Below are 24,726 nucleotides of genomic sequence, written 5' to 3'. Positions count from 1 at the left end.
AAGACATAAACCCCAACAGCAGGCACAAACATTGCTGGCCTCCTAAAGAGCTCTTGCTCCCCCATGGCTCCATGCTCTCCTGCCCCAGGCTCTTTGTTTGAGAAGAGTTTTTCACACGTCATGGAAAAATAATTCCATCGATGACAATGACTGCATTTTTCAACAGACCCCTGTGCAGGAATACCCCTATCTTGAAGGTTCACCTGTTTTGTCTCTGAATGGACTCTGTTTGCCTGCCGTGACTACGAAAGGCCAGCAAGGAGCAGGGTCAGCACTCCCCTTTTCCTTCCTCAGCAGATGAGCAGTAAGATGCACAATGCAAGGATTAATCCATACGAGAAGCTTTGTAGGGCAGCACTCACTATTCCTCTTGGACAGACTGAAGGTAAATCTCGTTTTTCCTCCCACACTGGGTATGTACCAGCTTTCGGGTTTTAAAAACTTTCTTCAGCGCAGCCAGCAAAGGCAAACCATATGATGAAGTGACTCTTCCAGCAAAGTACAACCAGCTCTGCAACAGACACTGCTATTTAGCAGCATTCAGCAATTCAACAACATTATTTAAGGCAAAGAGCACGTTATACCTATCAGCTCTCAATCTCTAACCTGAGAGCATTAAAATAAGCTAAAATGTGTTAAATACTGGCCCTACTATACAGGCAAACAATCCATAATCATGAGAGGTATAGTCTAGAACACAAATAACAGCAGAATTCATCCCAAACATCAGATACTTGAGGAGCCACTTGCTTCACAATCTCTAAGATGCCACAGCGGTTTTCTACCTTCAGTCAAAGTGTGGGGCAGGGAAGAGAAAGAATAGGACAGGATTAAATTTAAATCTCCTAAATTGAGCCAAGGACAGAATTATCCATGATGGAACTTGGCTAAGACAGACAATACTCTCTGCTGCTGTCTTTCATAATCATCTCACTTCTTTCTTCCGTCAAAAATAGTATTAGAAAAAAAAAAGGAGGGAGGCGGCCTATTTTTCTTTTCAAGATGAAAATATTTTCTGTTAGGTTCTCTAGAAGTGAATTGACATGATTTTTTGGCTGGAACATGCAGCTACATACCAACCACACAGCAGAGATGCAGGACGCTGGCAACTGCAATCCCAGAATCGAGGCTTTCATTCTAAGTGCTTGTGTGTAGAGCTTCTTGTGCCACAACACCTCACACTCCCATGTCTCCACGTCTGTACATCTATCTCCAGCTTCAAATGCCAAAACCATGGTGATAAGGAGTCACTTTTGCCTAAAAGAACACCTGTATGTTTTGTGCTGTTTCACATGGAAACATGTCATTAGTTCTCCTATAACTATTTTTTTCAGTGAAATGACCTAACTACAGAGCCCATTTAGCTGAACTGCGCCTTTACACCACCTCCTGAAGCTACACCTTCACTTGTGAGGAGGGTATCAGAAAACAATAGTCTATGTAAATCTATTTTAAAATAGAGTAAAATTATTGTATTTTGGTTTTCTTTCCGCACAGTATTTGTCTGCTATAGGTAACTTACAACTTTAGTACCAAGATTAGAAATACTCTTTCATGGTTTGCTTTGATAAATTATGCTTTTTTAATCTCAAAGATACGCACATATGCCTTTGAAGCAAGCCTGAAATAATTTTAGTAATTCTAACAGAAATGTCATCATTTGTTCAAGCTACATCAGAGAAAACTTAGGCAGAGGCACCACCTGTACGATGAACCTTTGCCTGCTGATTGAACAAACGACTGAACAATTCCTCAGCCATGTCTAGCTTGGCTCAGCCACATGAGGTTAAGTAGTCTTTCAGTGATTTCTGTCTAAATCAATACTGTAGAATGCAGGAGAAAAATAGTTTTAAATACCATAGGTCTATCAGTAAAAGGAGACTGAAGATGCGCCTGGCTCCAATCCCCTTTTTTTCATCCCTTTATGAAACTGTTTCATTATAACAACTGGTCAGCAGAGCAGAATAGAGAGTTCAGTGCAAAATTGCTATTCCAGATTTAACAGGAACAAAGCCACAGCCAAGGCCAGCATGCCTCTCCATATGGTTGTTCTGTATTCAGCTTTTTTGCAGAAATGAGATACTTCCTTACTCCTTTGAAACCACTGGCTGGTAGGCAAGTATTTCTTAGCTTACTTTCTTCTTACAAGTAAAGCAACCAGAAAAAAACTTTCTGTACTTGCAGGAATTGCTCCTCCATACCACAGACCAGAAAAAATCTAAGACACACTGAATTAAAGCTTCTAGCAGCCACACAAATCTCAGCCCAAGTGCCATGGGAACCATTTTGCGTTTGCATAAAGCCAACAGCCTCAGCCTCCCGCAATGATTCTGACAGCAGGGATATCAAACTGAGGCAGCTTATCAAGAGCCATACTGCCAATTCTGAAATTTCTTATTAGAAACACCAAGATGACATCAGGCTATCTTTCCCTGGGATAACTCATTTCAGTCAGAAGAATATTTTCACTAAACTCAGAACTGATTGTTTTTCCTCTGGTGAGGTCTAGAGTCTTTCATTAAATTTCACATCATCTATCAAAGTACAATTACAGCTCAATGGCTTTTTCATTCTTACTTCTTGTCCTATGTAAATCCCATTTGGACTGAAAAGCATCAAGCATGGAATGCAGAGCATTTTTCTTGTATGCAGATACTCCCAATAGTCTTAAAAGAACCAGTCAGTGTAAAAGTTTTTATTCTTGTTCAAAAGATGGCATTATCTGCAGAACTGCATTCCCATTTCATGCTTAGAATTCACTCAACTGAGATAAAAAAAGTAACATTTCCTGCAGCATTTAATTCTTCTCCCACACATTCTTGATGTTAAACTACCATGGAGTTTCTCGATACTTTAAATATAACACTGTTCTTCAGAACAATTCTTCTGCAAACGTAATGATAGACACAGCACGATTTATTTGGATTTTATGGTCTAGGACTATTTAACTATGCAAAAAAGAACATATATACTTGCATTAACTGGGACAACGGTTATGACCTTTATGCTTTATGGTCAGGAAAGCAGTCTGGGAAGATCAGTGGAAAAATTACGAAAGCACATTTTTGCGAGGCCATACAACTTCTGAAGCATAGGGTATTGCTCCCTGTCTGCATGAGAACATGAATTCACACATTCTCACAAGGATTGGGGTTACAGAACTTCATGTATTTGTGTAGCAAGTCCATTTTCTTGAAGCAACTTGAGGTACTCAGTTTGAAAAAGCAAGAGGATATGTTCCTCCTATCTAGCCAGTAGCTGCTTTCAAAATTTTTAAGATTCAAAATAGGTGGATTCAAGAAAGCAGCGTGCCTACTCACTGGTAATGTATGTTTGTAGCAGTTCTGAAGTCTCACCACCAGGTATTTGGGGCAATATTCTTTCATTCTGTGCCATGAACATGCTTGAAGTTAAAAGAAAACTCTGTCAAAAGTCTTTTCTTTATGAATTATTTTAATGAACCAAATATGAAGTGACATAAACACAGGTCAAAGAAAACAACATGAAATCAGCCCCACCAGCGGCTGACAGAAGGTAAAGATAGAAGAATAATATAGAATGATTTGAGGAAAAACAAGAAAGCAGAGTGAGAGATACTCTTTCGTGCCAAGAAGTCAACCAAATCATATAGTAGTTAAAATTTCATGTCAAGTGTTTAAATAAGGTCTCTGCTTTGTTTCTTAGCACAGTGAGTCCATAGAAGAGTAGGGAATGGGCTATCCCTAAATTCATGGCAACAGGTCCTATAGAGTGTATTCCAAATTTCTCCAAATAATGGAGATGGAGGTGGCTATAAAGAGAAATAGATAAAGTGAGGTCCCTTTGTTACCCAGCCTGGCCTCAGAAACGGAATGTGTTTTCTAGGTCCCAAAAATCTTTGGCATAGGTTCCTTTTTCAATGTCTGCGTGAATGCTTTAATCCCATGACTGTGAAGGTTGCAGCAGTCAGTTTCTCATACACCAGAAACATAAGAGCAGCAGTAAGGACTGTCTGCAGGAGCTTTGCTTCAAGGCCTTTGTAGAGTCCCATTAATCCGAAACGCCTAAGAAGGAAAAAAACAAACCAGGAAAACAAGCGTGAATAGCCTTCTATAAGTAAATTGGTACACTACAAAGCAGAATTAATATCACAAGTTAACGGCAACTGTAAGAATCTTAAATTCATTCTTGATCTCTTGATTGCCAGCTATGTTTAATAATATTTTAAAGAGAAAATTCTGCAGAAAGTTAAGGCTTTTGTGCAAGAAACTTGCTTCTTTTCAAGACAAGAGGTAAATTAATTAGTATCTGTAGATATCCTCGATACCGCTTACTGTACAGATATTTAGGAGAATTTGGTTTTGTGTACTTATTCTGCAATATGTTACAAAAACCAGGTTGACTCTGTTAAACTTGAGAGGCAAAAAGAAACGAATGTCATATCCAGCAACACTTTCAACATATTAGTAATACTCAAGCCTTCTTTATCACGTTAGAAAAAAAAAACCCACACAACACAGAAAGCTCACCTTACTCTCTGTTGAAGAAGGTAAAGAACATTTCTAAGACTGCCTAGTGTTCGGTTCTCTGGGTTCAACCTGTGGCGTCCAAACTGAAAAAAAAAAAAAGAGAGTCTTTTGTTGTACTATTTCCCACGGTGCTAGGCAGAGAACCCAACACACAGGTAAAATCTGGAGAGCCTATCTTAAATCTTTTAACATTTTCCAGGTTATACTAGCCATCAGTGAAGAACTGAGGCCAAAGCTCATGCTATTAAACTTTATGCAACAAGCATTAAAACAGTATGTGCTACGATAATTTGTTTTGGTTTTAAGATGGATTCTAAGAAAGTGTTACACATGGCCGTGTTTGCTCTCTTTTGGTTATTCTGGAGGAAACAGTTTTTCAAGATCTCAAAAGCATTATTTGCAGAGTCTTAGTAGGGATATGACATTCAAAGCAAGTTCTTTCTGGCTCGCTCAGCTTTCATTTAACAAAGATTCACAGCCTCATACGTCTGCAAAGCATTATTACCTTGAGATTGCATAGCTGAACCCAAAATTTAACTGCCCAGCAACAGTCTTGGAGCAAAATGTTTACATGTGTACTGCTGTGGAAGAATCCAAAATTGTTTGATCCACCTACCTGGCCTAAATAATACTTCTCTTTTACTCACTGTGTTCGCTTATCCCCAAACTGTTTTTCAGTAGGCATGATAGCTACTACTGTAATTTTACGTCTCAGACTTAAACTAGCAATTTCAGGAACTCCTTTTCTGGCATTCATTGATATTTTTATCCAATACAGGTCAACAGTACTGTCAGCAAGCTGTAAGTATGAACTGCTAATACACAAGGGTTACCACACCTGTATCTATAACAACATAGCCAAATAGGTTTTGAATCCTGCATTATGCTTCTATACTAAGAAAGTTGAACTTGAGCAACTGCCTGTGGATGAGTTTCTCCCAGAACTTACTCAGGCAACTGCTACTTCTTAGGTGTAAGAAATTACCATTGACAGTAGGCAAAGTACACAAGCAAATTTAGGCAGTTCAGAAATTGTAAGAAAATGCCAGGATGACCCAAATCCCTTTGCTATATGTCTTAAGAACTCAGATGGAAACAGCAGCAGCAGAACGCTATTGGAAATCTCTCTTTACTAGGCAAATATGTGCTCACAACCTACAATATTCTCATCAGCAACTAACTCATTTGATATTAATAAACCAATGTTAAGGATTACTGTCAAAGACACACCCCCAAAAGCTGCTGATTAGGTTCTAAGTTACAATGTCAGTCTCTGCCCAGATTACTCATACGTTTTCAAACTACACCAGGATCAGGTTCTTCCTTCTTCTCTACCATCAGACTATTCTTGTACTGCAAACAAAAGTCCATCAACGGAAAAAAAAAAAGTTAACTTCTCCCTAGGACATCAATACTTCACTGATTACTGCAGAAGATTTCCCAAAGGCACTAGCTTTCTCTACAGTAGAGAAGAAGAAGCTTGCATTTTAAAGTGAACTTTTTCACCCAGGATCACTAAGAACATGAACAGTACTGCTATTTCTTCAGTGGCAAATTTAATTTATCCACAGTTTACTGACAGATAGGCTACAGAAGCAGTTTCACTGCTTAACAAGTAACACCAGCACCATGTACTTTTTAATGACTGAAATGGAGATAGACATACCAAATGGCAAGGCTGGAACCTGCTTACCACTGACAATTACACAGGATAACCAGTCATTACATGGAAGCAAAAAGACTATTTTGCCAAGAAGTTGAAAGAAAAATTATAGAGACTTCATTACAAAGAATGCTAGTAACTTTCAAACAACAGTAAGTTTGTAAAAGTTTAAGGTTAAAAAGAAAAAAGTCTCGTACTTCTACTTTGATGACAGAACTTACCTATGATGTGTAAGTTTTAATGTAAGCTTGATATAATTCATAATCTTGTAAGTCTGCTAAAACTGTTTCAAAAAACCACAACTATACAAAGTATACTTCATCCAGAACGTTACTCCTGAAACTACTAAACCTTTATTAACTTTTTTTTTAACATCACTTAGTGTAAGTGACAAAAACTTCATCAAATATAACAGATTAGAAAACACATTATGAAATAGTGCAAGTTTGAATTGGACCACACAGGTACCACAGGTGCACATTTCTTCTGTTTTCACCAGAATTGTTCAGGGTTTCTGGCTATTACTTCTATCATAGAGCAAGGGGAAAGAAGTCACCCCTAGTAACTGCAGAAGTAGAGATGGGCTCCTTGTACTCCCCATGATCACAGGGAGAGGATGGACTGGCATGGAGAAGTAGCACATAGGCCACTTTATTCCACAGTAGGTCACTGTGAGAAAAATCCCACCGCCACCAGGACACTGATGGTTAGCTGTGCCAGCAGAAAGGCAACTCAAAGCTCAGGCGAGCTAGCAGTGAAGTAGCTGACTTCAGCTGAGGTGAGCAGTAAGCAGCAGCTGGTTAGTACATCGAGCTGGCAGCACAACTTAGCAGAGCTGCCCTTTTTTTAAAGAATGACATTGTCATCAAGAGACAGAAGAATTTTATTCAAGAAGTTAAAAGGAGACAGATGAAACGAAGTAGAAGATTGTACATGGTCACAAGACTGTAACCATTTCTACAGCAACCATGGAAAGGAGCAAGAGTTGAAGCTGTTACACTGATGCAGACCCATGAAAATTGCACTGCTGTGCAACGATAAAGTTAAAATCAAGCACTCCAACTTTCCTTTCAGTTTTCCTTCATACCAGCAGAAAATGCATCACAAATTAAAACCAGATTGATGTGGCAACTATCCAAACAAAGCTAAATTTGCTTCTATGTTTTTCTATCTGTCACTTCAGTAATAAAAGTCTGTGTTACCAGTTTAACTCCTGAGACGTGTCTAGGCTGTTAAAAAAGGGTAAGACATTGAATGGCGGCATCAGCTCAGCTGATGATCAGAAGTTAGAAAAACTTCAGCAAAAATTACTGCTGACAAAACTACAACATGGCTGACACATTTACAATGTGGGTGCCATTTTCTTCAGGGTGAAGAATAAAGCTGTGCAGGCACACAAGTTTTAACCTAGCATCTTTTCAGGTTAGCAGTAACCACACAGTAAATATATTCACGTCCTGTTGGTTTGAAATATAGCATCCAAACTATCTTTTTATAGGCTATCAAAAAATCAAAATCCATTTAGTCCACTCTAGTTAGAGAGAAGAGAAACTAATTACAAAAATTGCATGAAAAATCATTTTTTCCAGATGAAAAATTAACAAGAAAAATCCCCTATTAGACAAGTCTGAAGAGTGACATCCTTAGCATGAAAGGCTCACGTTCAAGAATTCAACTAATTCTTCAAATTTATACCTGCTTTATAACATATATAATGGCTCTACCATACACACAATTTAAAGCTTTTCCTTACTTAGAAAATAGCACTACGTTTCATGTGGAATATTTATTAATATTTAACTGTTACAAAAATCATCAAGAAAACTTAACAAAAATAGATTTTAAAAGCACAGATATTAAACTACAATATGCTGGCTTACATATGATCGGGTCTCTTCTCCACTCTCAACTTTGTCCTGTTTCAATATTACAGCAATATCGGTACATACCGAAGGTAGCAGCATTACCCAGTATACGTACAAATTGCAAGTGAGAATAAATGCAAATATTTCCATTACCACTACAATTAGCATACAAGGCCAGGCAAGTGGTTGAAGATATTATTTATGATGGACCTCAGCTTCCCTTGATGAATCATATTCTGTCTACTGACAAGGTCAGGCCACCATCTGAATAAAACAAAACCTATGAATAGAATTTTTTTTTGGATTACCCTAGGTCATCTGGAAACGAACTGGGTTTAGAGGATTTGATTTTAACTTCTCACTTGACACATTTTCTATTTATATTCAAAGAATAAATCTACATTTTTGTAGTGCCTAAAAGCAGTATGGTGCAACAGCTTCTGTAAGACACTGTACCAACGCATTGTTGTCAATCCCACCAGCTACTTGACACAAATGTGCACCAGTAATACCAAGTTCTATCAGAACCTGATAGTACAGAATCAAGAGAGGCACCCTTATCAGTGACCTGCATTGTGCAAAAGCAGCTCCCAAAACAATGGGCTGATTAACACAAAGACAGACAAGCCATATTAACAAGGCTTTTATTATACAGAACAAGTCAGAGGCAGTTACCCTGAAACAAAATTATTACTTACCCGCAGAATTGACTGTACGGTCTGCAGAGGATAAGTGAGGGTGGTGGCAACTGCTTTGGCTATTGCACCAATGACAAAAGCATCCAAAGATGTGAGCTGTTCAACAGACAAAGAACATATTACTTCCACATAGTACCAAAGCAGCCAGTTACCTGTATGGGGATTCTATACTGGTACCTGCTACCAGGTTATCCAACTATCTATCTTTGGCATAAAGATTTCATGAAGTCTCTGGATCTTCTCATTTTAAAGAGTTAGTTATAGTTCAACCAACTGCCTTTCCCACAACTAAAGTTTATTTGTAATTTCTATCTGCTCACAAGCTTTAGCATTTCTCACTGTAACTAGGTTACTAAAAAGTAGTGGAGATAAAGCCATACAATTAGACCAATACTTAGAGTAGACAAAAGAAATGGGAAGTAGCATTTAAACGTACCATCAATCAATAAGCATTTCAGCTTTTGCAACATTCAAACTAACAAGTCACACGGCACTTGTGAAAATGTGACAATGAAAGACTCCTTGAACATCACTCTATAATCCTGAGACATAATCAGAATTTTAGTCTCAACGACAGAGGCTAAAAATCTCATCCCCTATTAGCTAAGAACACCTGCTGGAATCCCATCCTCACCTCCAAAGCCTGCAATGTTCCATGATGCACCAAATACATTGTTATAGCCTAAGCTGATTACAGTGCATCTCAGTCTAACAGTGCGAATTAATCACTGAAAATAAGCAGGTGCCCATATCAAAAAATGCTCTAAATTTGCAAAATGTTGGCTGCAATCAGAAATATGCACACACATGCACATCTTAATCAGATATACTTATGGCAATCAGGAAAAGATCAAATAGGAAGAAAAATATTGTCCAAAATAAAAATTATCATTTGTAGGGGGAAAAAGTATTTTTCCTCTCCATTCGTCATGGACAAAACATGTCCTAATTTAAGGTAGAAACAAGTAATTTAAAAGAAACAGAAGAAATAAATATAGCAACTAGCCAACAAGCAAATAACAATGCAGAGGGAAGCTCAGCTTATCACTCAGAAAACACATATTGTCCATAACATAACTGGATAGATCCATCAGGTACAACTACAGCTGCAGTATTGACTAACGACGGTAAAAAACCCAAGCCTCATTTATGATGCGAAAATCTCATGTAAAAGTAATTTCACTACATCTTGAGGAAAACAAGATGGCTTTGTAACATATTGATATTCTAACATTTTAGTACAGCCAAATGCATTCTCAAGTCACAAATAAACAGTAAAGCACTCCAGCTTAAACATATAATGTTATGACATTATCCTAAAACATAACACAAACTCTTTTCAATTTGCTAGAACATAAAAGCAACATGAGTCCAGGTGAGATGCTGTATCTGATACAGAGGAAAAAGAAAGAGTATAGAAAAAGATGGGGACTATAAAGCAGGGACAGAAAAGTGATTCTACCTCTACTGAGAGAATCGGGGAGGTATGATTGCAATGCTATGTTCACAGTTTGAGTGTCCATCCTTGGAGAAAGGATATTGAAAAGCAGAGCTTCAGGAAAAAAGTATTATTAATATGACAGGGTCCAGAACAAATCTGTGATACTTCAAGCTCAACATACTTGATTTACTGGAGAAAGGGTTAAGAGGTGACTTCAAAACAGTCCGTACGTACATACTTACATATTAGAATTGAAATCTCCACTTTAAATCAAGAAAACAACTCAATACAAACATGGACAAGAGGTGCAGTTTTATTTTTACAAAGAGGAATTCATCACCGCAATATCTTCTCTAGGGACATGAAAGATTCAAGTCTCACTTCGCAATGATGGATTTTTTTAGAAGATATACTAACTCAAAAAAACCCTCAAAAATACAAGAACCGAAAACAAACCTATGTTTCTGAATTTGCGCAAGTAATGTGTGCTAAAGAACCTGTCTTCAAAACATACTCACTTGCAGCTGTTTTTTCAAAAGCTTCCGTTTAAAGCCTTCATAAAACATGAACTGTATAGCAGGATTGAAGACCAGCAGCAAGGAGGGGAAAGTACCATTCCATAAAGCTAAGACTCCTTCATCTCGTATTATCTGATGAAAGGCATCTGAGAAGGCGGGAAAAAAAAATAAAATTTTGAGTACAAAATTCTGACTGTAGAAGACAAGAAAACTTACACTTAAAGCCTAATATTTTAAGTGTATAAAAATCCACTGCAGCCTTTTATGCGACTTTATCTTCCATTCTAATCTGGAAGTTAACAGAAACGTAGTGACAAACGAGGTTCTTGCTCACATCGCCATTAACCTAAACAAAGCTTATCATCTGCACAAACACCCTGATCTTTTTAGTAGAGGTTTGTACTAGGGTGTTTAGCTCAGCATCACTGTTAAGGTCTTCTATATATTGTTGTAGTTTTGAAGAAGGTTTATTTATTTACTTATTTTTGAAAGGAAAACAGCCTGAATGCATGGCTGATTAAGAGATTAAGGTGAGCGAAGTTTAATTTGCAGGCTGTCTGTCCAAACTCAGACTCCAAGATATGACTTCACTGGGCTGACTACTACTCCAGCATCTGTATGGTAGAACACCTGCCTTTGCAAAAGGTATTTTAGTTACAGGTGTGCATACTACAAACTCTTAATCTCCATCAGAAACAGCCAAGTACAGTTTCCTATAAAACTCAATGACTGCAAAGTGACAGGGCAGCACAGAGCTACTAAGGTGAATTTGGTTACATGAAGTCTTCAAACTTCAGAGTCCTTGACGTATTTCATTTAATGAACATGCATGCTTACCTATTATGCCTTTATAATTGGTTGGTACAATGTCTTCATTCCTAAATTTTGCTCCCTGCAGCTTCAGACGTGTGTTCACTACCCAAAGAGGAGTGGTCAAGAGCACATTGACTACACCTAACGCAAAACACAGCACAAAGAAAATCAGCAAGAACCAGAAGATGATTTCAAATGCTTTCTTATCGCCTTTTACCCTGATTCACACACTACTAAAACTACTGGTAGGAAGAGGGGAAAAAATTAGCACAGCATATGGCAAAAGCAAGCTGGTCATTTCTAATGAGCTTCTTCAGGTATCCCCCCACAGCCCCACCATGAATTAGTTGTCAGCAGATTGCAAGGAGAGGGACAACATTTCTGCTACTCCTCCCCAAAAACAAACCCTGCCTCCCCCAAACAAAACAAAACAAACAAACAAAAAAAAAACAATCAAATAAAAAAAAACAACCCACCCCAAACAACAAAGCACACCAAATACAAATGTGTTGAAAGAATCTTAGGTAAACTTGTTAGTTTGGTGCATACTACACCACATTGGAGCACAAGATACTCTACTTTTTCATGCCCTACTTCACTCCATGATGACTTGCTGCCTGCTTACTTTCAGAAAGAAACATGGTGATAAGGTTAGGAGGATTATTTTCTGAGGAGAGATCAAAACAGATAAATGCATGCAGCTTGATAATCAGAACAGAGGCCCTACACTGCCAAAAGAATATCTAGTTTCTAGAGTCATTAAGAACATTTAAGGTGGAAAACCAGGATTCTGCAAATATTTGAAGTGAGACTTTGAAGTGGCAGGAGATTATACACAATAACAAACCCCAACAGTAAAGTCTGAAAGTTGAGTATCAGAAAGCAGGATGGGGGAGGAGAATTGGACAAACACACATAAGGCTGCAACAAAGAGGTAATGCAAAGTACAGTTCTAAAGTAACAGGAAGAAGGATTAAGTGACATTACTTCTGGAATCATCTGTCCTTCCTGTTCAGTAAGGACTGAGGCAGTTACTTTGAAGTACTATTAAAAACAAGCTTCTGATCCTTCTTATTCATATTTCTGCATCACAGAAACTAGCAATCACTTTGACACTGGTGCTTTGGTAAGAGTCTAAGCAACAGACTGAATTATTCCGTTATACTGAGATGGACACAGTGTATCACTATCAAGAACAGCAAATGTGAAAAAGGTGAAACTTTACATTGTGCCTGTCTGTTCTTTTTCTTTCCCTTCAAGAGGGTTCAGAAAAGCTGGGTTTGGTTGGGATAGAGTTAATTTTCTTCATAGTAGCTAGTACGAGGCTATATTCTGGATTTGTGCTGAAAACAGTGTTGATAACAGAGACATTTTCATTATTACTGAGCAGTGCTTACACAGTGTCAAGGCTTTTTCTGCTTCTCACCCCACCAGCCAGTAGGTTGGGGGTACACAAGAAATTGGGAGGTGACACAGCTGGGACAGCTGACCCCAGCTGACCAAAGAGATATTCCATACCATATGACATCATGCTCAACATATAAAAAAAGTGGGGGAAAAACGAAGGAAGGGGATCATTCAGCATTATGGCATTTGTCTTCCCAAGTAACATTATGCACGATGAAGCCCGGCTTTCCTGGAGATGGTTGAACACCTGCCTGCCCATGGGAAGTGGTAAATGAATTCCTTGGGTTTGCTTTGCTTGTGTGCACAGATTTTTGCTTTACCTATTAAACTGTCTTTATCTCAACCCATGAGTTTTCTCACTTTTACTTTTCTGATTCTCTTCCCCATCCCACTGGGGAGGGAGTGAGCAAGCGGCTGTGGTGTGGCACTTAGTTGCCAGCTGAGGTTAAACCATGACAGTGACAGGACTGAATTATTCCATTATATTGAGATGGACACAGTATATCACTGTCAAGAACAGTAAATCTGAAAAAAGTGAAACTTCATTATCTACATTGTGCCTGTTTATTCTTTTTCTTTTCCTTTAAAAGAGTTCAGAAAAGCAGAATATAAATACAAAAATATTTCCGTATGCTTCATAAGGACTACAATCAGCTGTCAAAGTTTTAAGCAAAATCAAGCCCTAGAAAAGGCAAGCCACATTAATCTCTCTTAACCAAAGTCGAGGTTACATTATAAAGCAACAGGTTGGAGCACAGTATACTTGTAATTCTTCACCCAGACTCAGTTAAAGGAGATAAAGTTTTATTTTCCAGACCAGAAAGGTAATTTTTTTTAAAATATATTTTTCCAATCTGTATTTGCTACCAGTAGGAGGAATGAGAAATGTGGGAAGAAATAGTAAACACCTCAAGTGAAATTTTTCAAGTTTATACACTAGATATTATTCTATTACAAGGATATAAACTATGGATATTTAAGAAGTCATTTAACTGACAAGCTATTATCCTAATTCCTGTAGCTTTTATTCCAGAATGTAAACGTAAGAAATTTTCCCCCAGTGATAAAGCCAACTTAAGAATTTCCTTCCTTACTTTCCCCCACCTCTTTAGCCATTCATTGTGCCTACACACTGAAAACACAAGAAACTAGCAAAAAGTAAACGAACATCAGCACACCCCATCCTCAATAATCACAGGCCTTTTTTTTTTTTCCAGTTTTTTTTAAATTCAGCTTGTTTCAGTGTGGTTGCATGACCAATTGTTCCTGCAGAATAGTGCAGGCGAACACAGGCACAGTGTGTTAATTTTTCACATTGCATTTGCTAGAAAAGTCATTAATGTCATCATCCCTCTGAAGAAGCCACTGTAGCATCCACATGAGAGCAAGAGTCAGAATAGAATATAAATTTCCCACTGTACTTGCATATATATAGGCACTTACTGTCACTTTCAGATGACAACCCAAAAAGAAGTCTGAAAACTGGCACTCAAATCCTTACATAAAAAGCTCTTATCCTAATAGAAAAAATACTTCATAATTGACATATATCTTTCCTTCTGAAAAACAGTCTCATCTCTCCCTGCCACTTGTCTTCAACATCTAAAAGATGATGCTTAAATACCACAGTAAACAACACACCAGACACAAATAAAATACTAGATTGCAACAGCACTGTGCTGTGTGCCAGAATTCACAACAGACAGTTTATGCACCTATTTAGGAGGTGGGAATTAAACAGAGCTGTGCAATACAACAGGTCTGCATAAAGTGGGAGGCATAGGCACTCAGTATGACCTGCAGCGGACTTCATAAAGAACAACATTAGACAGAATATACTAAAAATACATTTTAGTATACAAAAATACATGATGAAATGGAGATTTTTTAAGTATTACCTGCAACAACCCCAAGAACCAAGTCTTTTCCAGTGGTTGAATGCTGACCTTTGACCCAGAGGGCTTTAAGACTATTAAATGTATAAAAATAAACAAAATTGGAGCAGCAAAGGCTGGAGATAACAGGGAACCATCCTCGATACGGTGCGAGCCTAATGGAGAGGAAAAAGTTATGGTAAGAGATCAGCAAAGTGTTAATGTGATCTGTTTGATTTTACACGTTGGTGGAGGGTCCCAGAGATACAATACTACATACAATACTAACTAGATACATCTTTATCATCAACAGTAACAAACCACAGTCAACTCCTGGCTGTACTATAAAAAAATTAAGCACATGTATTTATAAATTATAGTAATCAGGAATAACTCCACTGAAAAGAAGCTGTAGAGGCACAATATATTCACAGTGACAAGCTTGGGGCTCACTCTCTCTAACAGTATTACCACCGTATTTGATTTCTACCTACAGCCAGCAACGAACCACAAACATCCAAGGGATGAATATATGTTTGCAGTATGTATGTTAACATACAGACTAATACAGTCGGTTCAAACCATACACTAAAACATACCAAGGTATAAGGAGAATTCACATTTTTGTTGAGAAATGGAGTTGTTACTCCAATGCAAAAGATAACACCCCAGTAAAGAGATGCTCACATCTCCAAAGAAACAAAGCAATGCTTAACATAGCTAGAAAAAAATTAACTGGAAAAAAACATAGCTGGAAGAAAGACAACTACTCCTTCAATACAAAATAAAATAAAAAAATAAAGTAAGGAAGAAAAAAAAAAGTCTGGATTTCTGCATAAAATTTAAAGATGGAAGACTAGATACTGAAATTAATATACTTCACCAAGGAGGAGAATTTTCCAAAGGGTGCAATCTGGAGTATGACATTTGCAGATGGGAGGAATTTCTAATAAATGCCTTGCAATAAAGTCTCCAGGAAATCAGTCAGGTAAGTGAGAAAAAGACATTATCTATTTAAATTTAACTAAATTAATCACAGTTGGAAAACTGAATATTGCCTTATGATTCACAGCTATTGTATTTTTCAGGCATTGTGAAAAACTGTCATTGTTTGTGTATCATCTAAATCTACCTTTACTTAAGAACAATTTCATAACAGCTGACTAACAAAGCTTCCTTCTCTGACAGGCCTGATGAGCCTGTAAAACAGGGACACGTCAGAAACTGCCCCACATTCCCAGCATGTTCTACAATACATCCAAAAAAAAGATAACGATACACACCTTCACTGAAGCTGCACAGGACAGGTAAATAACTGGTATCATGTTAAGAGCACAGGAAATCTCCTCAACCACCACTGGTAATCACAGAGGCTCTTTAGTATTCACGAAAATATTGAGAATACACAGAACATAAGGCTCTCCAAGGAGGAGACTATAAAGGATGCAAGGCTGCTAAACCCAGCATCTGACTGTTCCTATGATGTAAATGCTAGTTTTTTGTCTCGGATGCATCAAGTGCTTCTCCATTCCATGTAGTTGGGGACACACCATGTTACGAGGACTGTTTCTGAAGTTACAGGCTTAGTTAATCATACAGTTACAACTGCAAATTAACTGACTATGGGTTTAACTCAGGAGTAGAAGTAAACCAATTTTTGCATAACTGACCTCTTCTGTACTGGAAAAGAAAGAGAGAAACACCCTCTGGGGACCATGTCCTCTAACTGAGTGTTAGTTTGGATTTGCTAAATTTATTAAGAACTTCTGACCATGATTTTCAAAGGAAACATCTTGCGGTACAAAACGTGATACTATGACAAAACCATGAGTTTATTTAAACGAGTTAGGTTATCAGTGCTAGCATCTGTAATGCACATACAAACACTCTGCACACATAACAGCCAAGTTTGTGTGCCAAACTGCAACCTTGAGAAGAACTCGGTGTACACAAGTGAACACCTTTCATATCACCTAGAAAAGGATGAAAGCTCAGGGAAGAAAGCAAAGCTGTTTGATAAACTTCTACAGAAAGTCCATTACCTAAACCTATTTGCTTTATGTTACATCTAGATGAGAAAAGCAGTCTCACGAAAGTCTACAGACTAATGTGAACAAGATGTTTATGATCTCGCATCACATATTTCCAATTTGTTGTGGGGTTTTATTGTGTGGGGTTTTTTATTCCAGATACATTTCTCAAACTAGTATCATTGCTTAGCCAGGTCTTACCAATAACTTTGGAAGAAGCAATGTTTACTTCTTGCCAGAATTACAGATTTTTCTGTTTCACTGGAAAAGTACGATGACCACTTATGCAGTCTCCCCATTCCAGTTAACCTCTTATTTTTTCTTTTTTACTTTTTCTTCGTTGTTTTTTTTTTTTTTTAAATCGAATTTTACTTCCCACCCTCAGGTGACAAACATAACATGAGAATGTGAAGAAAAGAGATCACCAATGGCCAGAGAAGTACTCGTGCATACAACTGTCAACTGCTCAAGTTGAAAGGTGGCAAAACATAATTGGCCAAGCTGAACTTTTGTTAGCTTTAATGTCTTGGAAGCCCTGGTCTACATAAGAGTTCACTTAGAAAAACACTTGTAACAAGGACACGCATACTGTTTTTCCCAGACTGTGTGGCAAATAAAGCACAGCACTGCTGGAAGTTATCTACTTTTAGATAAATCTTGAATCTCACCAGCAGAGAAAGTCACTTGTTTACTTTGACATGTCTAAGAAGAGAAAAAACTTCCAGCTGGGAAACATGTCCCAATTCTCCTGCTAAAAGTGGCTCAGCTGCCCAAGAGTTTCATCTTGGTTATGAGAATGGACACACCCAAGAATCCAGGCAGATGAAGCTGGTTTATCAGGTATATGAAGGTATGCTTGCGCACAAACTTGCACTTCTGAGGAGGCACAGCTACCTCCCTAATGGAGACACAGTTACACCACTGAACAGCTTGATTGCATAAGGTGCTGAAGAAAGTTAACCTAAATTAGCTAAAAATGCACAGACAAGATCATGTAAGTCATATCACACTTATATGAAAACGTTTTAGTTCAAAGTCAAAACCTGTTCACATGGGTTAACTATTCCACTTTAACAGCAAATTCAAATTAGTTCTAGAGCTTGCCTACATGAAGACAAGCAGAAAATTAGTATCTACTCACAGTCCTTCTTCTTTGATTATTTCCAATAGGACTGCCGGTGTTGTCTTAGACTTCCGCTTCTCATCAACTGGAAAACAGAAGAATCAAACTTTTAGATTACCCTGATTTTTACCACTCATTTTCAATTTCTTATCCTTCCTATTCTGAATATACCCCAGAAAAGCACATTTCTTCTTCATAAAGGATAGATATTCCCTACTTGTGCAGCAATTCCAGACAGCGTCTCCTTATTTTCATTTGCTAAGTTAAGGCTACTTCCTTTTTTCATTCTTGCCCAGACTAGCAGGTTCTGTTGGGCACCAGAGTATCTGCAGTTACCAGTTCCTAACCTGATAGTTGCAACATGAACTGAAAGTAGGTTCACCTTAGGTAAGAGGCTAGAACTGGGCCTGCCTAACTCCTACTCTCAAAATCACACCTTGGACTCCAGACTAGCACCACTAGCAGAGCAACCTCTTATAGTTAATCTGCAAACAGCTGAGCCTTAGCAAAACATTGTCTTTTCCCGCCTTGAAAGCTGCTCAATGGCAACACGGTGCTAATTTCTCCATCACATATTTCTGACAACCTGGCTGATGATCTCCCTCTAGTCCTTAATAATGCTTTAGTCAGTGCTAAAATGCTTGGTGATTCTGTGACTTTTGACTGGGAGACAGAGCATTAGAACATCAAAGTTTATACCCAAATTGTATTTTTGTAAATATCGGATGTTCCTACTCCCAGTTAACTCTGACTGTTCCCTTTACACCATTCTCAGGAATAACTCCAGACTAGTTTTTCATGATACTGACCCTGTATCACAGAGTCAAAACACATTTTGAAGCGTTCTCAGCAGCCAGAAGCAACAACACACAAATATAATCCTGTGTAATCTCACACCTTTATTTTTCTTTTTGGTCTTAGATAACCATTTAAAAGCCATGTCTGGCCACCTATCACAGTCTTTTCAGCTATTTAAAAGGTTCCCCAATATTTTCAAAAGGAGAATCACCTTCAGCTGGAAAAATGGTGTTAGTGATTAAATGGTGTTAGTGTTACACAAGTCAGATGACTGTTCATGCAAGGTAGATCTCTCCTACAACCACCCAAGCTAAGATGAACAGAAACACCATCATATAAAGAAACTAGAGTTTGACACTTACCCTGAAGTCTAAGCCTAGCTGTATCCAAAGGAAAAAATACAGTCATTGCAGTCATACTGCCCTGAAAAACAAAATAAACTGGCTATACAATATATCAGTTGCTTGTACATGTCTGACAGACTCTTTGCATCTCTTCACTTCTCACCCAGAAACCAGGCTACTCAGTAAGTTTAAAAAGGGATGAACTCCATACATAATGTCTATTTGAAGTGGTTTTTTGGTCCCATGCTTACAAGCAAGGTATTTTTCTCTTTTATTAGATTGAACTGAAATTAAAACGATTAGAAGCTTTTTGTCCAAAGAGAATGTTTTTGAAGTCTGAGAGCTGATAAAGTGCGCATCAGGAGACAAACATACTGCACTTTCTCCACCTTCCATTAGCCTTAGTACCCAATTTCTAGGTTTAAAAAAAAAAAACACAAAGACAACTACAACATAAGCAACCCTTGCGTTTCAGTAACACTGTTTTGACTTAATTAAAAATAAAACCAGAAACTTTCCTTCATTAAAAAGCAGATAGTACAAGTTTTTCAGCACTTAATCTAGCATTGTACTAAATTCCAATTTAGGCAATAAAGACCTGCCACCTCCTGTGGCATGAATTACATATGATCAATTAAATCATGACCTAGATGTCACCAGATTTGCTCCTTGTGAATCCAACACTCTTCACTTCCTGTGATCCAACCATTAAAGCCTCTAAATTGAAAAGCCAGCATCCACTCTCCTTTACAACAGGGTTCAATACTGTATTTGCAAATGCCCTGATCTTCCACACAAGCAGCTGCTCCCTCTCTCTCCGCCACCATTCAGCTTCTTCATTCTTCAGTCGTCTGGCATTAATATTACACAGCTTTTGGAAAAGATGTCTAACTCAAAAAGACCCTGGCTTCACGTAAAGCTGTGAACACCACTGTACAGCAGTGTCACACGCATTAAGTGGCTGCTAGAGCTGTGGCACTCTTTCGTTAGTGGCCGTGCAAACTGTTCAAATGGTGGGAAGGTCTGGGGTGCAGTCAAGTCACACACGCACTGTGTTTAAAGCACACTGCACAGTCCGACTCAAACTTTTCTAGAGCTATGTTATGCCATACATTTAAGCGAGCTCTGCCTCTGGAAACACTCCAGCTCCGGAGCAGGCTGCTTGGACCTATCTCTACGACCAGCAACAGAGGATTATTTTTCAGGCAGTGTTTGCTCACTAGGACAACTCTTCGTTGAAATCTTAACAAGACTCCAGTTTCTCCACTTTTCATAGCACCAGGTAGCAGATGAAAGGAAATACTTGGCCATAATTACCTGGTTATTTTAACCCATTTAGTTTGGGCTCTAGCCAAAAGGGTTGGTTCTGCTCTCCCACAGACTTGTCCTGTGCTTGCTCATTCTAGGTACCTACTGCATACACTGCTGGACACAAAGTAGGATTAATGAACCCAACTGACTAAAAATTTACAAAAAAATCAATTTCAGTTAGAAGGCTAGTGCCAGCACAAAAAGAAGTTGCCAGAAAGAGCCAAAATATACCTCCTAACGACAGCTGCATTACAGCAACTCTGAAGCCAACCTCAAAACGCAGTCACACACCTACACACAAAGCAGGACGGTCACTACAAGTTCCAGCCTTCCACTGCTCAATTTATCCTGCTTTCATCCTCCCCAAGCGAGATCTATCCTGAATCCTACTCTCAATGCAATCCACCGTACAGCAACACAAACATTGGCACTCGAAACAAGAAAATGGAAATAGGGAAATAGCAGGGGAAGTAGCACACAGGACAAAGGGGTGGACAAAAGGCACAGAACAGAATATTTCAGTTGGACCTACAACCATCATCTAGTCCAGCTGCCTGACCAAAAGTTAAAGCATATTAAGGGCACCATCCAAACAGCTCTTAAGCATCAATAGGCTTGGGGCATCAGCCACCTCTCTAGGAAGTCTGTTCCAGTGTCTGACCACCCACCCTCTCAGTAAAGAAATGCTTCCTAAGGTCCAGACTAAACCTCCTCTGGCGCAGCTTTGAACCATTCCCATGCGATGAGCCTTACAGGCTTCTTAAAACTGGCTTAAAGCATATATGAAGCTATAGCTCAACATAATGTCATGAGAGAACTCAGATGATGTAGCAGATTACTGCCAATAAAAGGTAATTTGTACCTCTCCCTCCTTTTGCTAAATTGAATAAATTTAATAATTTAAAATTAAATAAACTCAGAAAAGCAGTTACTTTTCTCCTGAGTTTATAAATGAAACCACTCAAATACATGGCGAGGAGACTACCAGAAGCATCATATGGAGGAAACAAGATTTCATGGCTAGAAGTAAAGGAAAGGAGAGGGATGAGCAGGACCAGTCCTTTCCTCAGCAATAACAATTCTTGAGATGGGCTCAGATTCCTTACTGAACAGCACTTCAGACCAGCAGGGAAAGTAACCCATATTACTGACTGCAGGAACATACACTGAAACATATGACCCTGTACCATCCAAAGGGTGAGGCTTTCCCACCACCTCCCTGTTGGTGCGGAATCCCGGCAGTTTGCCAAGTCAAGTCGTGCGATAGCTGAACGATCACTAGGACAGGTACAAACTGGCTTAAACAATCCCAGCTCTTGATCAACTATATTTGCATCTCCGCCTCCTCCATTCAGGTGGCATAACTTCTTGGGCACCTACATAATGATGCAGACAAGGAAACTTATCTGGCTGAAAAATAACTTTTTCCACTGGGCTACTTCTTCAGTCAGATCAGTTGCCTGATCAGCCACAGCACCACAGAAACAACTGTGCAGTAGCCAAGAGGTGGCAGTAAGTGGCCAGAACAAATGGCCTCAGGTGCCTCTGCTGTCAAGAAGAGGCATGCAGGACCACAGCCTAAAGTTTGGTTTTCTAAACAATAATTATAATAAATTTAAAAATTATGTTGTCAGTCAACATTCAGAGTCAAACAAACCAGCCTGACTGCTGCCTATACTCCCATAAAATTCTCATTCCTACATTTGTAGCTTTTGTAACAGGAAGGTTACTTTATAGCTATATGCAGAGTCAAATAATACTTACGCAATTCAATTAAAGTTCAAAGGAAATCAAGCACTGATTTTTTTTTTTTGCTGGTCACAAAACTATTAATTTGTCTTAGATATGACTAGGCAGCCTAGAAGATATATGAACTTTCACCATATCAGAACAGAGACAAAAATTATCATGTTGCGATCAGACATGTTCGTCTGACTCATCATCTCAGCACAGTTCTGGTTTCTTGCTATTTCTTTTCTTTTTTTTTTTTTTAAATTCTTGCATCACATCCACACATCAGGATGCTTTATAATAATTTAAACACATGGTGAGACAATATCAGGACAGTTAGTACCCATGTCAAACATTTTGCCAAAATTTATATATCGTAGCAGCAAACAAATCTTTAAATCAATGAGCACATCTTTACTACAACAAAAACCCATAAGGTTTCCAGCATAAGGTAGTAAAAGAAGAAAAAAGCCACTTCATTTTAAGAAAGAATTCTTGCTCCAGAGCTTTAAATTGTATATGAATATTTGTGACACCAAGTGGAAGTCACAAAGGTAGAGAAGTCCAATAGCTCCAAAAAGTTGTCTTCCATCACAGCAACATCACTGCAGTAGAGATATAAGCACTTTAAATACAAAAGAGAATTTCTATTAACTTAATTAACATCACCAAGGGATTTAAGATACCATTTTACCAGGCATTTTAAGTTTATGGCTGGATTTTTAAGTTTGGTTCATACCACAAACTTTGTTCAGGAGCACAGCCTGATCATAGCAATGTGTATACAAAAGCAAGAAGGTAACAGTGAGGGCTAGACAGCATTACCAACTTCTGTACAAGTCAGCAAAAGGACAGTGAGCAGTATTTCAATAATGAGATCATCTGAGAGAGTTCCATTTCTTGAAAGTGGAAACAAAATCCTCATTGCCTTTGATGCTTAAATAAGCAGACTTAGAACACTTTAAGGAGCAGACAATAATCCCATGTTTATTTACGACAAAGACAAAACAACCTTTAGAGTCTTTTTTTGCTTTCTATGGTGGGCCAATTTAGAATTAGCCTTTATTGTCAATAACATTTAGTAACTTTAATCCTCTACAAGACACTGTGAGTTATTTTAAGGACTCAAATTAGAACAGGAAGTTTTTCCAGAACAGTCAATCAGCAATTGCTAAAATGCACATTTAGGCGTTCTTGCCAGTCTGGAATAACCAAAGAGTAAAGCTGCATCACTTTGCTTGAAATCCATCAATACATCTGGTCCAACATGCTACATTGTGCTGAAATTCTTTATCTGTTGGAAATACAAAACTTATTTGCTATTTACAGAGCTAGTACTCATTCATTCAAGGGCAAGGCATACCAGTAAATCTGCAGAAACTAAACGCTAGTTTTTAAATTTACAAGTGTCATATGAAAAAAGTAATTCATTAACCCATACAAACCTCCTCCAGCTGCACTGCACTTGCTTCACGTTTTGACTAACACCTAGAAGGGCACTGCCTCGCCCTTCACAATTTTCTAAAGTATTTATGAGACAATTGCAGAATGTGGATGCTTAGTACAATTCTTCTACACAGCTGAAGTGTTGTTCCTCTACCATAACTTCCGTAATACTTAAATTTTCATAGGTACGTCGATGCCCAACTTCAGATGCTTACACGCTCACTTACTAAGGGAGCACACCTGCAGCTCCCATTGGGCTCCCGAAAAGCTGCAGCTGCTCAGGAGAGCCAGCCTAGAAGGTTACCAAATCCCACATCCAGAACTAGTGACAAGCAAAACCAGGGCTTCGCAGGCGCGCTCGCACGGGACGGGTGGCGGAGCCGAGACTCGGTGCCGGGGAGTCCTCACCCCGCATCCTCTTCTCGCGACCGTGAAGGGCTGGAGTAGGACCACGCCCGGGTGGCCCCTCAGCACCGCCGCCAGGTCACCCCAGCCCCGCCGGGCCCGCCCGCCCGCGCTGCCCCGGGCTCCCCGCCTCCACGCCACACCGAAGCCGCCCCCTCAGGCGCGGCCCCTCCATCGAACAAAAGCTCAAGGCGGCCCGCGACCCCCCAGCGCCCCCCACCAGGCTGGCACGGCTGCTCCGCCCGCCCTTCCTCCCCGCTCGCCCGCGCACCGGGGCACACGCCACCCACGGACCCCTCGGCCCCCTCCCCGCCACCGGCCGCGGGCGCCGCCGCGGCGACGCCCCCTCCCCCCACCGCCATCCCAACGGCCCCGCGGTGCGAGCGCCCGACCCGCACGCTCACCACAGCGCCCGACACGGCGTGCACCAGGCTCTCGTAGGAGGCGATGGAAGCCATCGCCGCGACTCCCGCGGGCTCCGCCGCCAGCCGGCCCGGCTGCAGCGCGGCACCGGCCGGACCCGGACTCCCTGCGGCCGCCCCCACTCGCGCCATGACGCCCGCCCTCCCGTCACGTGGCGCCTCGCCCCGCCCCTCGCATCCCGCCCTCCAGCGGGTGCGGCGCATGCGCGGTGCGGCGCCGAGGGGAGGCGGGAGGCGGGGGCCGGGCTGGAGCGGCCGCGGGCGCGGGATCGGGGCGGTCACGCAGGCTGTGGAGAGCCGCGAAAAGGGGCGGGCGCACAGCTCCAGAG

The 24,726-nt window shown here is 39.7% G+C and overlaps 1 protein-coding gene across 1 annotated transcript; it reads right to left on the bottom strand.

Annotated features, from left to right (window-relative positions):
* Positions 1-3,467: 3,467 nt before the first annotated feature.
* On the bottom strand, positions 3,468-24,529 carry SLC25A17 (solute carrier family 25 member 17). Its single transcript, XM_086610169.1, has 9 exons — positions 24,380-24,529; positions 19,101-19,161; positions 17,959-18,025; positions 14,812-14,963; positions 11,531-11,647; positions 10,694-10,839; positions 8,735-8,830; positions 4,509-4,591; positions 3,468-4,043 (listed from the first exon to the last, which is right to left on the bottom strand). Exons 1-9 carry the CDS (start codon positions 24,527-24,529, stop codon positions 3,896-3,898), a joined length of 1,020 nt encoding a protein of 339 aa, XP_086466295.1. The 3' UTR covers positions 3,468-3,895.
* Positions 24,530-24,726: the final 197 nt, after the last annotated feature.

The sequence above is a fragment of the Tauraco erythrolophus genome, chromosome 4 (assembly GCF_009769465.1).
Source record: "Tauraco erythrolophus isolate bTauEry1 chromosome 4, bTauEry1.pri, whole genome shotgun sequence".
NCBI lineage: Eukaryota > Metazoa > Chordata > Aves > Musophagiformes > Musophagidae > Tauraco > Tauraco erythrolophus.
This window is presented reverse-complemented; position numbering and strand designations above follow the sequence as displayed.

What these genes read in the sequence shown, in the direction of transcription:
- SLC25A17 (XM_086610169.1), bottom strand. Translation starts at nt 24,529, where the DNA reads ATGGCGCGAGTGGGGGCGGCCGCAGGGAGTCCGGGTCCGGCCGGTGCC. An exon ending in CCGTACAGTCAATTCTGCGG is followed by an intron (nt 4,592 to 8,734) that starts GTAAGTAATAAT and finishes TTTTTTTTTCAG; the next exon opens with TTTGGACGCCACAGGTTGAA. An exon ending in CTTCTTCAACAGAGAGTAAG is followed by an intron (nt 4,044 to 4,508) that starts GTGAGCTTTCTG and finishes TTTCCTTCTTAG; the next exon opens with GCGTTTCGGATTAATGGGAC.